Source organism: Corvus hawaiiensis, chromosome 28 (assembly GCF_020740725.1).
Source record: "Corvus hawaiiensis isolate bCorHaw1 chromosome 28, bCorHaw1.pri.cur, whole genome shotgun sequence".
NCBI lineage: Eukaryota > Metazoa > Chordata > Aves > Passeriformes > Corvidae > Corvus > Corvus hawaiiensis.
The window spans coordinates 6,328,856-6,344,736 of record NC_063240.1 but is presented as its reverse complement, the minus strand read 5'-3'; the positions used below and the strand labels follow the sequence as shown (position 1 = coordinate 6,344,736).

The 15,881-nt window shown below is 61.9% G+C and overlaps 1 protein-coding gene across 3 annotated transcripts; it reads left to right on the top strand.

Moving 5' to 3' along the window:
- Window positions 1-2,528: 2,528 nt before the first annotated feature.
- On the top strand, window positions 2,529-8,303 carry TMEM59L (transmembrane protein 59 like). 3 transcript variants are annotated; one of them, XR_007200206.1, is made up of 8 exons: window positions 2,529-2,711; window positions 3,606-3,711; window positions 3,939-4,036; window positions 5,404-5,550; window positions 5,643-5,748; window positions 6,037-6,148; window positions 6,249-6,386; window positions 6,584-6,673. XR_007200206.1 is itself a non-coding variant. In XM_048287991.1 (8 exons), the coding sequence occupies exons 1-8, from the start codon at window positions 2,544-2,546 to the stop codon at window positions 6,743-6,745; spliced, it is 1,017 nt and encodes a 338-aa protein (XP_048143948.1). In that variant the 5' UTR covers window positions 2,529-2,543; the 3' UTR covers window positions 6,746-8,303. The 3 variants fall into 3 exon arrangements, 2 of the variants coding, with proteins under 2 accessions (XP_048143948.1, XP_048143947.1); XM_048287991.1 differs by having other exon boundaries at window positions 6,269-6,386; window positions 6,584-8,303; XM_048287990.1 differs by having other exon boundaries at window positions 6,245-6,386; window positions 6,584-8,303.
- The last annotated feature ends 7,578 nt before the right edge of the window (window positions 8,304-15,881 follow it).

Genomic DNA, 15,881 nt, shown 5'->3' with positions numbered 1-15,881 from the left:
CGAGCCGCCGCACTCACAGGCACCGGCCGGAGGCAGGATCCAGCCCGGACCCCCCCTCTGACCCCCGGCCCGGGCTGTCGGCGTCAGCACGGGGGTCCCCCGAGGCCGGCGGGTCCGGCTGCCCCCCCGGCGTGGCTCCGTTCCCAGGGCCTCTCTGTCCCGCTGCGGTGCAGGATCTGGCCATGGGGCCCAGCTCCCTGCCACAAACTCTCTGCTCTGCCCAGGCGGGACGTGACTCCCCCCAGATGGACCCGGCTGACCTTGGTGACATCCCCCAGAGCCGCTCTGAGCATCCTCGGTCCAGCTTCCCACCAGCCGTCACCTTCCCGCCACCCTCCGTCATGTGTCACCAGGGCCCTGAATTAATCTAATTACTTGATATCCCAGCCAGAGCTCACTCCATAAAATCCTTGGACGCAGACAGCATCTGGCTCAAGGGCCAGGGTGTAAAAAACAAACAAGAAAAAAAGCCCAAAACCCCGGGAAAAGCGGGAGGAGAGGCGCAGTGGAGCTGCCTCGACTGCCTGCATCCTTTTAAAGTGACCTGGGGGAAAAATAAAGAGGCAAGAAATGCAAAGAATCCAGCAGGCAGAGTTTGCTTTCTATTCCTCTCAGTCACATTTCCACATCCATGGGTAATTTATAACCCTCTTAACCCCTTCCCTGCCGCCCCCCCAGCCTTTCCCTCCAGAGCATCCTCAGGGTGGCTGCACCTTCCCGCCTCTGTTTGCTTTGGGAAGCACAAAGAGTCCCGTGACGGAATCTGAGGAGCTTTGGAGGAGGGAAAAAAATGTCAAGAGGGTGCTTGAGCACGAGGGATGGGCTCTGCAGGGTTGGGACATCGAGTGAAGGGTCCTCTGCCCATGGAGGGGACCGTGGGGACACCCCAGCCAATGTGGGGGGAGCCTGAAGCCTCCCGAAAGGCTCCGAGGGAAAAAATGTAGGTCAGTAGTGATAAACGCGAAAGGCATCGAGTGTTTCTGGAGAGGGGAGGAGAGAGGGCAGCAAATATTTGCCAACTTGGATGGTTTTGCCTGAGAAAGGCTTTTTTTCCCGTGGAAAGGTGAGCGCATGGAGCGCGGGCAGGTGCAGCAGGAGCGATGCCCACCGGCCATCCCATCCGGAGCATCCCGGTGCCCCCGGGGGTCCGGGGCTCTGTCCCTGCCGCCGGTGGGAGCCCCACCTGCGGCGCGGTGCTGTGATTTATGGTGACAGCGCCCAATCTATCCCATTTTCTCGGCCATTCGTCACCGGTGCCGGACCCGGGGCCGGGGCTGGCGGGGCTCCAGGAGGGGGAAGGGGAGCGCAGCGCCCTGGCAGCCCCGCCGGCCCGGCCGCAGCTCATTTTCTGCCGGCCCTGCTTTGATTAATAAGATGAATAAGCTGGCGGGGCGAGGAGAGGCCCCGCTCCCTGCTCCCGGGGGGGCACGGGCTGCGCTGCCCCAGCACCCCCGAGCCCTCTCTCCCTGCCCCAGGGCATGGAGCACCCCTCAATCCTCAGCTGGGACAGGGAGACCCCCCCTTCCCCGCGCTGGGGTCTTGCCATGTGTTCCCCATTAGAGCCGGAGGTTAGCGAAGCCCCCAGCCCTCCTCCTCCTCCTCCTCCCCCTCCCGGGCCTACTTTGGGGTGCTGCCGTAAATAAGGGGCACGGGTGAGGGGGGGCACGGAGGGAGCGGGGCCCAGGCGGTGCCTTTGATGTCCTTTAAACCCTGGGAGATCACGGCTGTAAATTTGGGGTGTCAGGGAGAGCCCAGCGCCGGCCGGGGGGGCCCTGCAGAGCGAGGGTGAGGACGGGAGGCATGAAGGTGACTTGGGGAGTCCTCGAGGACACAGAGGGTGGCACAGTGGGGTCTAACACTGGCTGGGGACCCTGGGGACAAGGGGCTGATCCCCTCCTGAGGGGATGGTCCATGTGGGTGGCACCAGTGCCAGTGTGACCCCGGTCCCCAGCCATCCCCTCAGTCCCCCTGCCCTCCCCAGCCCCTCTGTGCTGCGGGTGTCAGGGTGGCCCCCAGTCCTGTTATGTCCCTGCACATCCCCCGGTCCCCCTGAACCTTCCTGCATCCCCCAGTGCCCCCCTTATTCTGTGGTCCCCCTCCACCCTCTGGTCCCTGGGAATCTCCTGGTTCCCATGTCCCCTTTGTCCTCCTGCATCCCCTGGTGTCCATGCATCCCCCAATTTCTGTGCATCTCTGGTCCTTGGACCCCCTTCCCCCTTCTCCTGCATCCCGGGGTATCCCTCATCCCCCAGTGCCCGAGCATCCCCCAAATCTCCTGCATCTCGGGGTATCCCTCATCCCTCAATGCCCGAGCATCCCCCATCCTCCCGCACCCCTCGCTCATCCTCCCCTCCCGGTGCCGGTGCCGGTGCCGGTGCCGGTGCCGGTGCCGGTGGATCTGCGGCAGGCTGCGGCGGCTCCCCCCGCCCCCGGCTCCCCCCGCCCGGCGCACGGCGCGTCACGGCGGGGCCGGCGGCGGCGGCGGCGGCGGCGGCGGTGGGTGCGCTCGGCTCCTCTCCGTTCCGCTCCGCTCCGCGCCCGCCATGGCCGCCCCGGCCCGCCGGCCCCGGGCCCTGCTCGCCCTCGGCCTGGCCCTTCTCGCCGTCGCTGCCGCCGCCGTCGCCGCCACCGACCCCTTCTCGCCGCAGCTGGGAGACACCGGCGGGTGCCGCGGGCAGTGCGGCCGCAGCCTGCAGCGCCGGGCCGCCGCCGTGAGTCTGGGGCACCGGGGCACCGGGGCTCGGGGAAGGGCACCGGGGGCATGGGGAGCGTCAATAGCATCGGGGGCACCAGCAGCATCGGGGGCACTGGGAGCACTGGGGGTACTGGGAGGCAGCAGGGGCATGGGGAGCATCAGGAGCATCGGGGTCAGTGGGGGTACTGGGAGCATGGGGAGCATCACGGCACCCTGGGAGCACCAGGAGCATCGGGGGCACCGTGGGGGACACCAGGGGCACCGGGAGTATTGGAGGGGACCGGGAGGAACGGGGGCAGCAGGGCCACCAGGAGCAGCGGGGACACCCGTGACAGGCATCTGTGCCATGCAGCCCCACACTGGGCCACCCCCTCGTGGGAGCAACATGGGGGGCACCGGGGGAGGCACCGGTGATCTCCTGCAGCACCTTTGGGGTGCCCCCAGTGAGGGCATCCCCACTGCTTTGGGGTGCCCGCAGTGTCACCCGTTTGCCCTGAGCCCGCACATTCCTGGTGACCCCCGTGTGGGCTCTGTGGGCCCCCCACACCCCCTCAGTGTGTTCGCAGCCCCCCAAATCTGTACCCCCCTCCCAGAGCAGTGCACCCCCACCTCCTGCCAGCCCATGCCAGGGCCTGGCTGGTGCCAGCAGAGATGGGGGAACCCTGCATGCCCTCCACAAGGACTTGGCCATGTGCAAACCCTCCATGGGGAGCACGCGGGGGCCGCGGGGCAGCTCCCCCTCCTCTGGAAACTCCAAATTTGGGGTGCCAGCCCTGAGCAGGGTCCTGGGCGGGGGCGGCGCTGCCCGGTGCCCCCCAGCTGGGTGCGGGGGGCCGCGTGAGGGGGGGTCCGGCGCAGCCACCGGGCTGAGCCCGGTGCCAGCTCCACGCTCTCCTCCTCCTCGCCGCAGGATGCTGTTCTCAACGCCTGTTACCGGGGCTGCCGGCTGTTCTCCATCTGTCACTTCGTGGATGCGAGCGCCGAGCTCAACACGACCAGAGCCGAGTGCGAAGCAGGTGAGAGGAGCCGGTGGCCGAGCGGCCCCCGCGCCCCAAACGCCGTCCCGGGGGGATCCCCACGTCCCACCGGGAGCAGTGTGACACCCGAGAGCCTCCGGAGCGTCCCGCCCCGCTCAGCCCCGCAGTGAGCGGCTGCAGAGTGACACGTCCTGGGTGTCAGTGGGGAGAGGGTGGGGGTCCCGGGGACTGAGCACCCCCTAACCCTGAGCTGTCCTCTCTCCCAGCGTGTGCTGAAGCCTACGGCAACGCAGAGGAGCAGTTCGGGTGCGTGACCGGGTGCCACAAGCAGCTGCCCGAGGTGGAGGAAAGCAGGAAGGAGAAGGTGAGGGGAGATGGGGAAACTCTTCCTCCAACAGGAGCTCAGCACAGTCCCTCCTCTCCCTCAGGATGGGGGACACCCCTCATGTGCAGCCCATCCATCCCTCCATCCCTCCATCCATCCCTCCATCCCTCCCTCCATCCCTCCATCCATCCATCCATCCCTCCATCCCTCCATCCATCCCTCCATCCATCCCTCCCTCCATCCATCCATCCATCCATCCATCCCTCCATCCATCCCTCCATCCATCCCTCCATCCATCCATCCATCCATCCATCCATCCATCCATCCATCCCTACATCCCTCCATCCAGGTGGATGGGAGCTCCAGATGTGCCACGTTAATCCAAACCACCACCAGCTGCTTTGTTCCAAGTATAAAAAGCAAGTTAACTGGGCTGGACTGGGCTGAACTGGGCTGGACTTGGCTTGGGCCAGGCAGGGCGACCACAGGGAATTCCCAGGGCGAGAGGATCTGACCAGGGATCATGGCAGATTCCCCCAGTTTTGATTTGTTATCCTTCCCAGCAATTAGCAACACTTTCCCCTCCTACATTTAATTAATTCAGCTTTTGCCCAATTAATTAAATCAGACTTTGGCCCAAGGAAGAGGCTTTTGGCTTCGTGCACGTGCAGGCAAAGATGAACCCGCGCCGTAAAAAGAATGAAAAGCTCTTTTGAACAACCACTTTGCAGCCTGGTTTTAAGACCTTCCCGCTGTCTGATCCCATTTCCCAGCCCCTCTCCACAGTCAGGGATGAGCATCTGGGAGTGACCGGGGGTGACAGGGAGGGCCCTCACCCCCTCCACCCACCCAGAGCATTTTTCCTCGGGTTCCCAGACGAGCAGGCAAAGCAGATTTAGCATAATAATTAGATACAGAATCTGACCTATTTATTTCCTGTTTGCTGGTTTGACCGTGCAAGGGGCTGTCGGAAAATGTTCGGAGCCAGTGGCAGGGAGCAGCCAAGCGGATTCCAGCAGGGATGCTTTAAAAATAACAAACTGCCGCGACGGCCAAGAATCCAGGGCACCGAGAGGCTGCCAGGAGAGGAACGCCCTCGGCATCGCGGCTGCTCTGCTCCCATTGTCTCTGGCAGAGCAGGGTGATCCCACCCCGGAGGGACGGTCCTGGGGCTCGGTGACGGCCCCACAGCTGGGTGGTCACTCCAGGGACCACAGCCCTCTCTTGGTGACCCTCCTGGGGCTGGACCATGGTCCTGGCACATCCCTTTCCACCCCTGGGAGAAGCAGGCTGAGCCCAGACCTGAGCACCCAGCTCAACCCAGCCACGACCTCGGGGTGCGACGTTGCCCACCGGGGTGGGTGACGAGGGGACAGCGGTGACGTGATGTCCCTGCTCCTTTGCAGACCCTGGAGCTGAAAGCACCGTCATTTTCCATGTTGGATTTGGTCTCCACCTTCTGCAACGACATCGTCAGCTCTGCCCAGAGCTTCATCTCCTCCACCTGGACCTTCTACCTGCAGGCGGACGATGGCAAAGTCGTGGTGTTTCAGGTGGGGGTGTCCCCAGGACCCTCTCTGGGGCTGCCCAGAGGGGTGGGGACCCCCTTCCTCACTGCCTTCTCCCTCTTTCCCTGCTGACCCAGTCCCAGCCTGAGATGGAGTATCCAGCACCCGAGGCACTGGAGATGCAGCCAGCACAGCCGGGATCGGGATCGGGATCCAGCCCTCGCATCCCCCAGCCCCACACAGGTGTGGGGGGGTCCGGGCTGCTGGGAGAGGGTTGGGAGCGTCCGAGCCCTCCTGGCTGCCATCCATGTCCTCCAGAGCTGAACAAATTTCCCTCTTCTCGGGTTTGATCAGCTTCCCACACCCCCACCCACGCCGGGGGAGCTCTTGATGGGGCCCTGCTCCATGAAGCTGCTGGGATCCTCTGTGCCCCCTCAGCGGGACCCCCATCACGTGCTGGCAAGGGGATGGCGATCATGGTGGGTGTGCCCACCTGGGTGCCCAGGTTCAGCATCGCCTCTCCCCTCCCAGGCCCGCGGGCAAAGGGGGACAAGCCCCCCGTGAAGGAGCCGCGGGGCAAAGCCAAGGCGCACCCCCCGGAGCCCCCGCAGCAGGAGCACGACTTCCTCGGCTGCATGTCCAAGTAGGTGGTCTGGGACCTGCTGGACGTGGCAGAGCAGATCCCCCCCAGCCCCATTTCCCACCCCGTGCCCTGCCATAAACTCGTCCCTTCTCTTTGGCGGGGGGTGGTGGGGTGCTACAGGCGCTCGGGCCTTCCTCGCTGGATCCTGGCCGCCTGCCTCTTCCTCTCCATCATGGTGATGCTGTGGCTCAGCTGTGCCAGCCTGGTGACCGCCCCCGAGCAGCACGTCAAGACCCAGGTATGGGGTGAGCACAACCCCCGGGGTGTCGGGGACACCTGTCACGGCTGCGGGGGACATTGCCGTGTTTGTGGTCCCCAGTCACCGTGCGGGGTGTGAGGTGCATCGACAGCCAGCGCCGTGGTGTTCCCTGGGGGGGGTGAGGGGGTCCTGCCCCCTTCTCCGGGGCTGCACGGTTGTCTCTGCCTCTCTTCCAGCCTCTGAGCATCAACGGGGACAAGGAGTACCTGGAGGACCTGGATGGCCCCGGCACCTTCCCCCTGCCGCCCGTCATCGCTGTCACCCTGTGCCCTGCACACGGCGGGGAGGACGCGGGGCCGCTGCCCCTCAAAGTCGACCTGGACAAGACCATCCTGTAGCGCTCCCACCCCTTCCCACCACCTCCACCTCCCTGTCACCATCCCCACGGCATCGTCCCGACCCCGCTCCGCTGCCCCTCCGGCTGTCCCACGTCCCCAGCTCCCAGAGGGGCACCCCTGGGTCCGGCTGGGTCCCGCTCTCCTCCCCAGGCACGGCCGCTGTGGAGGAGGCTCCAGGAGCCGGGCAGCGGCTCTGCCTCCTCCAGGGATGTTCTGTTAGCTGGGATCCTGGCTTCCAGAGCCAAGAGGGGAGCTGCCAGAGCGGGGAGGCCGGAGGGAGCCCGTCCCCGGAGCGGGACTCTCTGTCTCCTCCCGCCCGGAGCCGCCGGGGCCCCGCAGCCCTCCGGGCATGGGTCCAGCGCTGGGCAGGAGGGAGCCGGCTGCGGTGGGGGATGGAGAGTGTCTGCAGCCTTCTGAGCTTTGGCTCGGCACATCCCCGGCCTCCCACCTTGGGCTGAGCCTCCGAGGCGCCGGCCCCGGCCCTGGGAACTCCCTTCCGCCGGCCGGAGCCGATTGCCTCGGGGAGCCGAAACGTGGCGAATGGATTTGGCGTTGGCAGCCGGAGACAGGAGCGGATCCCGCCGCCTCCGTGCCCACGCGAGCACCCAGCCGGCTCCTTCCCGGAGCTGTGGAGGGGCCCTGGGATGGCTCCTTCCCTTCCCTGCTCCGTGATGCCCTTGGGGAGATGGCCCCGGTGCCAACAAGTCGCTGGTGGGACCAAGCAGGGGATGAGGCGGCGTTGTCCTGGCTTCAAGCTCGGGCAGGAGGTGGGAGCTGCTGGGACGGCTCCATCCTGGGCTCGGCATCCCTGCCCCATGCTGGGAGCAGCCCGCGGGGCTGTAGCTGATAGCAGGGCCCGGTCTCTGTGTCCCTGGGCTCACAGTGCTGCCCTGGAGGCGGGCGGAGGGACCAAGAACGGCCCCCCTTAGCTCACCCTGGCACAGCCCCTGGGCATGGAGGGGTCCCCTCCCTCCCCATCTGCCCCCCATTCTCCACCACTCGATTTCATGCATCGTTCCGTGGTTTGATTTGCACCGGCCTGTGGCTCCTCGGCCCCCGGCGCCCCACGGGGACCCCCCCTGTGCCGGGAGGGTGTCGGTCCCGCCACCCCCGTGTCACCTAACACGTCTGTACAGATTAACTTATTACCCCCGACTCCCTCCCCTGGGATTTTGGGCTCTCTCCGTGTGCCGGTGGCTCCCAGGGGGCCGTGGTGTGGTGGGACAGGGCGCTCTGGTCCCCGTCCCTACCGGTTTTGTGCTGCTCCGTATCACTTTCACCCATCCAACATATCCGGGTTTGGGGAACCGGGTTGGGGGGGGGGGGGGGTGGGGGGGGGGGGTCTCGTGTCCGTTTTTGGGGTCCACTTTTCGTTGTTGCTTTTCGGCCGTGTGTGAAGCTCGGTGCAGTCTGTGATGTTCCGGCCACGGCAGCTCTCCCGATCCCCGTGACGGAGCTCCAGGGAAAGGACGGCCGTGGAGCCCTCCCGGCCTCGCCTCCAAAGGGCAAAGCCAGCCCTGAGCTGGGAGGGGGAACAGAATAAAAGGTTTGTACCAGAGCTGGGCGAGTCGGTGGCTTCATGGGGTGCTCGTCCCTGGATGGGAGCAGGTTTGATCCCCCACACGGGGCCGGCAGGAGGGCACGGGGCTGTTCCCGTTCTGGAAACTGAGCCGGGATGAAACCTCTGGCAAAGCGGAGAGAAATCCCTGCTGGGCTGCTTGGACGTGGAGCAAAGCTCCTCTCTGCTGCTGGGTTGGGAGATTCAGCATCAAGTGTGGGAGGAGATGCTGCGGGAGCTGCCAGCAGCACCCGTGGGTGGGTGGGCCTGGTGGGTGCTGAGGGTGGGCAGGGGGTCAAGCACCCCAAAACATCCCCCTGCGAGCTGCAAGGAGGGGACAGCTGGGACGCAGCAGCAGGGAGGGCTCCATGCACATGGAAGGGTTGCGGAAAGAGGGCATTTCCACTGAAAACCACCCGTGGGCACCATTTCGAGGAGGGAAAGTGTCAGTCGGGCCACGCACAAGTGTCACACACCGGTGCCACACACCAGTGTCACACACCAGCGTCACACCAGTGCCACACACCAGTGTCACACACCAGTGTCACACACCGGTGCCACACACCAGTGTCACACACCAGCGTCACACCAGTGCCACACACCAGTGTCACACACCAGTGTCACACCAGTGCCACACACCAGTGCCACACACCAGTGCCACACACCAGTGCCACACACCAGCATCACACACCAGCGTCACACACCAGCATCACACACCAGTGCCACACACCAGTGTCACACACCAGTGTCACACACCAGTGCCACACACCAGTGCCACACACCAGTGCCACACACCAGCGTCACACACCAGTGCCACACACCAGCGTCACACACCAGTGTCACACACCAGCGTCACACACCAGTGTCACACACCAGTGTCACACACCAGCGTCACACACCAGCATCACACACCAGTGCCACACACCAGTGTCACACACCAGTGCCACACACCAGTGTCACACACCAGCATCACACACCAGTGTCACACACCAGTGCCACACACCAGTGTCACACACCAGTGCCACACACCAGCGTCACACACCAGTGTCACACACCAGTGTCACACACCAGCGTCACACCAGTGCCACACACCAGTGCCACACACCAGTGTCACACACCAGTGTCACACACCAGTGCCACACACCAGTGTCACACCAGTGCCACACACCAGCGTCACACACCAGCATCACACACCAGTGTCACACACCAGTGTCACACACCAGTGTCACACACCGGTGTCACACACCAGTGTCACACACCAGTGTCACACCAGTGCCACACACCAGCGTCACACACCAGCATCACACACCAGTGTCACACACCAGTGCCACACACCAGTGTCACACCAGTGCCACACACCAGTGTCACACACCAGCATCACACACCAGTGTCACACACCAGTGTCACACACCAGTGTCACACACCGGTGTCACACACCAGCATCACACACCAGTGTCACACCAGTGCCACACACCAGCACCACACACCAGCATCACACACCAGTGTCACACACCAGTGTCACACACCAGCATCACACACCAGTGTCACACACCAGTGTCACACGCCCGGGGGCTGGCATGTCCCACCTTTCTCCCCCGGCGCGTGTTTGTCCTGGCACGGTGCCCATGTCCACGCCACAGCCGAGCTCTCCCGTGCCAGGCACGGCAGGACAGCTCACGCGAGGGGCTGGAGCCTGGCTCGCAGCACTTCAGTAGCTCAGCAGGGTCCCGGCCTCGGAGCCAGCGGCGGCGTGGGGCCCCCGAGGAGCCGTGGCTGGCGCTGCCTCCGCCGCCTGCTTTCCCCGGGATGCGGAGCCAGGGGTGCAGAGGTGCTGGGGATGGATGCCGGGGTGCTTGGCAGGAGTCACGGCCAAAGAAGGATCTCCAAAGGCCTGCTCTGCTCCCTGCCAGCAGGCTCCGCTGCCGGAGCACGTCCCCTGCCTGTCCCTCCATGGGGGGTGCGATGTCACCCCCTCACGGGTGCTGGAGGGGAGGGGACCGTGGCACAGGGCTCGGCACGATGGGGACAGGAGGGGGTTTTCCCTAAATGGAGTGGAGAGGGGTGGTGTTCCCGGCTCGCTGCCTGTGCGGGAGGATGCTGCGGGCAGCCTTGGCCGGAGTGGGAGGCAGAGTGGGTGCCCTGGCCGCATTTCCCAGCCCACAGTGGGATTTGGGGGCTTGCACGGTGTCCTCAGAGATGCCACAGGGTGGGCAGAGGGGCGGCAGGGCAGGATAAGAGGCAAGGGCTGAGAGATGGAGCCCAGCACTGAGCAGCTTTTGAGGTGGGCACAATCTGATGACTTGGGGGCAAGAACCCCTGGGCCAGGCCCAGGCCACCGAGTGCCCCTCAGTGGGCAGGGACACTCCTCAGGGGGTGTCTTTCTGTCACAGTCTGTGTCCCCCACCACGGGCTGGTGCCGGGGGAGGTGGGAAGGCCCTAGATCGGTGCAGACAGCTGGCAAACCCTGCCCGCCGCGGGCAGCGGCTCCGAGCGCGTCCCCTCCTGGGATGGGAGCCGGGCTGCAGACCGTGGACAAGCTCCTTGCCTTTAAACTGGAGTCAGATTCCTCACTGCTGGCTCGGGGTGCAGGAAACTGTGCCCAGGAGCAGGTGAGGAGGGACCCCACTCTAACGAGAAGGAGACGCATGAAATTCGCTGGTTCCACTCCCCCCAGCAGGCAGCCGGGGGCTTTTCCACCCGACGCCTTTTCCTTCTCACTCCCTTTTTTACTTTTTCACAGGGGAAGCAAAATTCGTGCTGTGTGGCCCCATCAGCCATGGGCAAGCCAGGCTGTGGTGGAATCACACCCTCCAGCCCACGGTGGTGGTGAGGGCATGGGGGCACCCTGAGCCTGTGCTGGGTCACGTCCTTGGGGCGAGCATTTATGTGCCCACACTCACATCCGTGTGTCCATCCTCATGGCCTCGTGTCCATCCTCATGTCCTTCTGTCCACACTCATGTCCTTGTGCACACACTCACCTTTACATGTCCGCGTGTCCACACTCACATCTTTGTGTCCACACTCACCTCCATTTGTCCCCATGTCCAGCCACAGCTCCACAACCAGTCCCAGATGGGTTGCTGGGAGCTGTTGGCCATGCTGTGGCAAGAAGTAGCTTCAAAAAGTGGGAAAAATCCAGCAAATTTCCCCCCACACCTCCACCACACACCCCCACCACACACCCTTGTGGCATCTCCCTCCTTGGCTGTGGCTCGGTCTCCGTGCCAGCAGTGGGTGCTGAGGGTTGTGGGGGTCTTGCCAGCTGCATTTGGGGTTGACAACGCCCTGGCTGCTCTTGCTGGCTGCACTGGGCTGCTGTTGTCCCCTCCAGAGAATCTCAGCTGCCGGGAGCTGGCCTGGCTCCACCGGGCTCACACACTGCAGCGGAGGAGCTGGGCCAGGCACGGATTTCCCTCCCCTCCTGCCATCTGCTCCTGACAGTGCTGTTTGTCCCTATTTCTCACCCCATTCCCCTGTGCCTCAGGAGCACTGGCAGCTCCTTGTCCTGGAGCCCTGGGCCATGTCCCTCTGGGATGTCTCTGCTCGGGAAGAGCACTGGGGTTCTTGGGATGCCTCAGAGGGCAGAAATCCCAGGACTGGGTCGGCAGGAGGGGAAGGACTCCGAGATGTCCATGTGCCAATCTCCCTTTTCATGATTTGGGACCAATCATCCCCTTCCCACTTGCATTCCAGGGAGGTGCTGCAGGACACAAAGAGGTTGGGGAGAGGTTTCTTATTCTTGTCTTGCAGAAGGAAGAAGGGTCTTCCATGAGAATCCCCAGTCAGGGTGGAACAGCAGGTTTGGACCCGCAGGGTTCTTGGAGGTGATGGAAGCAGAGCCTGGGCTCCTGTCTCAGCTGGGAAAGGATATTTTCCAGCAGCTCCAGCTGCCCCTCCCTGCTCCTGGCCCAGCTCCTGCCAGCACAAGGCTGTAATCCTGAATTCCCGACCAACACACAGAGCTGTAAATTCAGTTTTAACCCCAATGGAGATAAATCCCCATGCAGCGATGGAGCAAGATGAGGAGGTGGGATGGGGAACTGGACAGGAGCAGGGATTCTAATTCTCCATAGAATCGTGCCTGGAGCCACCACAAAGCCCACCTGGCCTTCAAAGATGGAAACCTCATGGTGCTGCCGGAATCAGGCAGGGAAGCACCGTGCCAGGGATGGGAAAACACATCCATGGGCTTCCTCTTCCTCTCCTTCCTATGACCTACCCCAACAAGCTGGAGCCGTGGGTGATTCAACAACAACAAAACCAAACGAAAAACAATCTCCTCGTGCTAATGGGATTGGTTCTGTCCCTACCACGCACATTCCAGCCCGGCTCGAGGGACCGATCGGGGGGCGGGGGGGAAGGGGAGGATAATGAAGCCAAATTATTCCTCCGTCTTCAAATGTCAGAGTTGAGTGCAGTGCCGCTGGCCGGGCCTGGCACAGCTGCTGGGCCCTGGCGCTGCCGTGGGGAAGCGGAGCACCCTCGGAGCACAGCCAGGGACAGGCATTTTCCATTCCCTGGCCTTCATTACTTCTTGGAACGCGGGCCCCGCTGGCCGGGCCACGAGGGGCTTCGCTTCCCTGCGTGTTTATTCGTGCGGCCGTGTGTTCTCCTGCCAGGTGAGGAGCGCAGCCAAGCTGGTCGGGGGAAGCTGGGATGTGTGGCTGTGGTTTGGCTGGGCGGATGGCAACCAGGCTCCCCAGTGTGCCGGGGTGGTGGTGCAGCACTTGCTCCCCCCTGGAGCCGTCCCTGGTTCCGTGCTGGACACGGAGAGGACCTGGTGGATTGTGGCCTCGCTGCGGTGCCAAACGGTGCTGGGAATGGCCAGTGCTGCCAGCTGAGTGGGAGCCAGCTCCTGCAGGAATCAGGTCTCCATGTGGGAGTGGAAGGAGCCCAAGATTCCTGCAAGAAGGTGTTGGTCCTTCCCCCAGGCCGGACCCCATGTGGCTCCATGCTCCGTGTCCTGCTCATTCCTGCTCCTCCCGCTCGCTTGCCAGCACAGGGCACAGCATTCCCACACTCCGTGTTTCATCTGTGCTGGATAATGCTGCTCCACAGGGTGGGTGACACTGCCTGGGGGTGGAATCCATCCCAGCAGGGAAGGGATGCTGCTCTCCCGGTGTGTTGTGCCAGAGATGAGCTCGTTGTGTCGGATTGGCTTTGAATTGGGGAACTGGGATCCTGCTGCATCCCGGGATGGTGGGAGCCTACAGAGCTCATCCTGAGGGACTCGGGTATCCCACATCCCTGGGAGTCCCACATCCCTGGGGGTCCCACATCCCTGGGGTTGGCGGCCGCTCTCCACCGTGGAATTCTCTGCAATCCTGGCAGTGCTGGTGCTCCAGGGGAAAGGAGAGGATGATCCACCCCCATCAGCCTCCAGGAGATAAAACATCTCCATGGGGAAATGTGACCAAAGGGGCAGGATAAAAGGGAGGGAGAAAGGCTGGTGCATCTTCCTGGCACAGCAGACACACCCCAGCCTGCATTCCCAACCTTCCCCGGGCTCACACTCTCGCCAGGATTACACAGGGATTAGCAGGGAGCAGTGGAGCAGAAATCCAGAGGGAATAAAACCAGGGAGAAGCACTGGCACTGAGAAACCCCAGCACACCCTCTGGGCAGGCAGGAGATGGAGCTGGGATTTCACCAAGGAAGAGCGAGGGAGGTCATTGCAGCCTCCTCCACAACAAGGGAAAATAAAGCAGCCAAAAATCTAACAAGAACTGGGAAAAAAACCCTGTGCTGGGAAAAAATCTAACAAAAATTGGAAAAAAACCCCTGGATGCTGGTGCTGGGAGCTGTGAGGAATTCCTGCTCCTGAGGAGGATGAAATGAGGACGTTGGAGGGAAAGGCAGCGCTGCCAGCTCATGATTTTGTCATTACTCTCCCAGTGTTGGCCGTGGATTTTAAAGCCCAGCTGTGGGAGCCGTGGGATACACAAGAGCTTGGCTTGCAGCAAAAGGTACATGGAGAGACCTCATGTTTTGCAAGGGGAAAAACAAACACAAAAAAAAAGGTGAAAATATGACTCAAATACATCCCGAAGGCTTGAAATCAAGATCAGAAAGAAGAAGAATGTAAATAGTTTGGAGTTTATTAATTTTCTTTTTTTTTTAACCCAGTCCAGTTAGAATCGTGATTTTCCAGGCAGACCACTGCTCTCCACAGTAGGAATTCCAGGCTTTTCCAGGCCTGCCTGCATATACTGTGTGCATGGGATAAATATATTACAGTTGTGCGAGTTGCTCAGATTGCTGTGCTAACACTGGTCATAAAATTCACCTTAGATATAAGGCAGGCTGCTCGGGGAAGGGGGCTAAGTGCACTCAACAAATAACGAAGAGAAATAAAAATAAATATCAAATGGCCCATAAAATCAAACAATAATGGTAACTAAAAAGTTCCTGGATTTGCTGCCAGAGGTAAAATCCCATCAGCGACATGAAATAACAAGAAATGCCCCCCCCTAGTTCCTTCTCCACATGACACAAGTCGGAACGCCTGGTCACCAGAGTAGTTATGGAATACATCTTCCTTCCAGGGGCTTATAAATGCATTTTTCCTGCTTTGAGAGACCTTCTGGGGTTCAGTTTAACTGGGATCTGGGGAACATGTGAAAGGCATTTACGGCATCCAGCCCAGCCCCGCTTTTCCTGCAGGAGAAGCAGAGGTGTGACATTCACAGCTCCCACCTGGGATGGAGAGGGCCACAGCCCTTTGTGGGACAGAAATAGCTGCACTTAAAATATCAGGGTGGACCTAAAAATAATAAAGGGAAAGCGTTTGTTTCAAGGCTTTTACAGATCAGGGTGTGCTGATCAGGTGAGGAGCAGCTGAGGGAGCTGGGAAAGGGGCTCAGAGGGAGCAAAGGAGGCTCAGGGGGGACCTTGTGGCTCTGCACAACTCCCTGACAGGAGGGAGCAGCCCGGGGGGGGGTCCCAGGGGACAACAGGACAAGAGGGAATGGCCTTGAGTTGCACCAGGGGAGGTTCAGGTTGGATATTGGGAAAATTCCTTCATGGAAAGGGTGGTCAGGCCTTGGAAGGGGCTGCCCAGGGAGGTTCGGAGTCCCCATCTCTGGAGGTGTCTAACGAGCTCCTGGACGTGGCACTCGGTGCTCTGGGCTGGGGACAAGGTGGGGATCAGTCACAGCTTGGACTCAGCGGTCTTGGAGGTCTTTTCCAACCTAAATAACTCCATGATTCCATAAAGTGACCCCTGGAGAATGGGGGAGGTGTCAAGTGAAGCCAAGCTGGAAGTTGGATAACCATGAGATGTTTGGAACACCAGAACAACAAAAAGAGCACCCCTGGAGCAGGGGGGAGAGCTGGGTGGGAGCTCCTGCAGCTCCAAATTCCAGCAGGGACAGGGGATGGAACACCAGGAGGGTCCATCCATGGCCTCTTCCCGTGCTGACATCTCCTCCTCTGTGCAGGTCGTGTCTAAAATAACAAGGCCCCGAGGTCCTGGCCGGGGTCTCCATGTGCTGCAGCAACACAAATAGCAAATTAATAAGTACTGCTTCCCTTGCTCCCCAAGGTTTTGCGAGGCTTAATTAATGAATGTCTGTAA

Coding starts and splice junctions, on each gene's coding strand:
- TMEM59L (XM_048287990.1), top strand. CDS start 2,544: ATGGCCGCCCCGGCCCGCCGGCCCCGGGCCCTGCTCGCCCTCGGCCTG. Junction 3,712..3,938: donor CAGAGCCGAGTGCGAAGCAG/GTGAGAGGAGCC, acceptor CCTCTCTCCCAG/CGTGTGCTGAAGCCTACGGC. Junction 6,387..6,583: donor AGCAGCACGTCAAGACCCAG/GTATGGGGTGAG, acceptor CCTCTCTTCCAG/CCTCTGAGCATCAACGGGGA.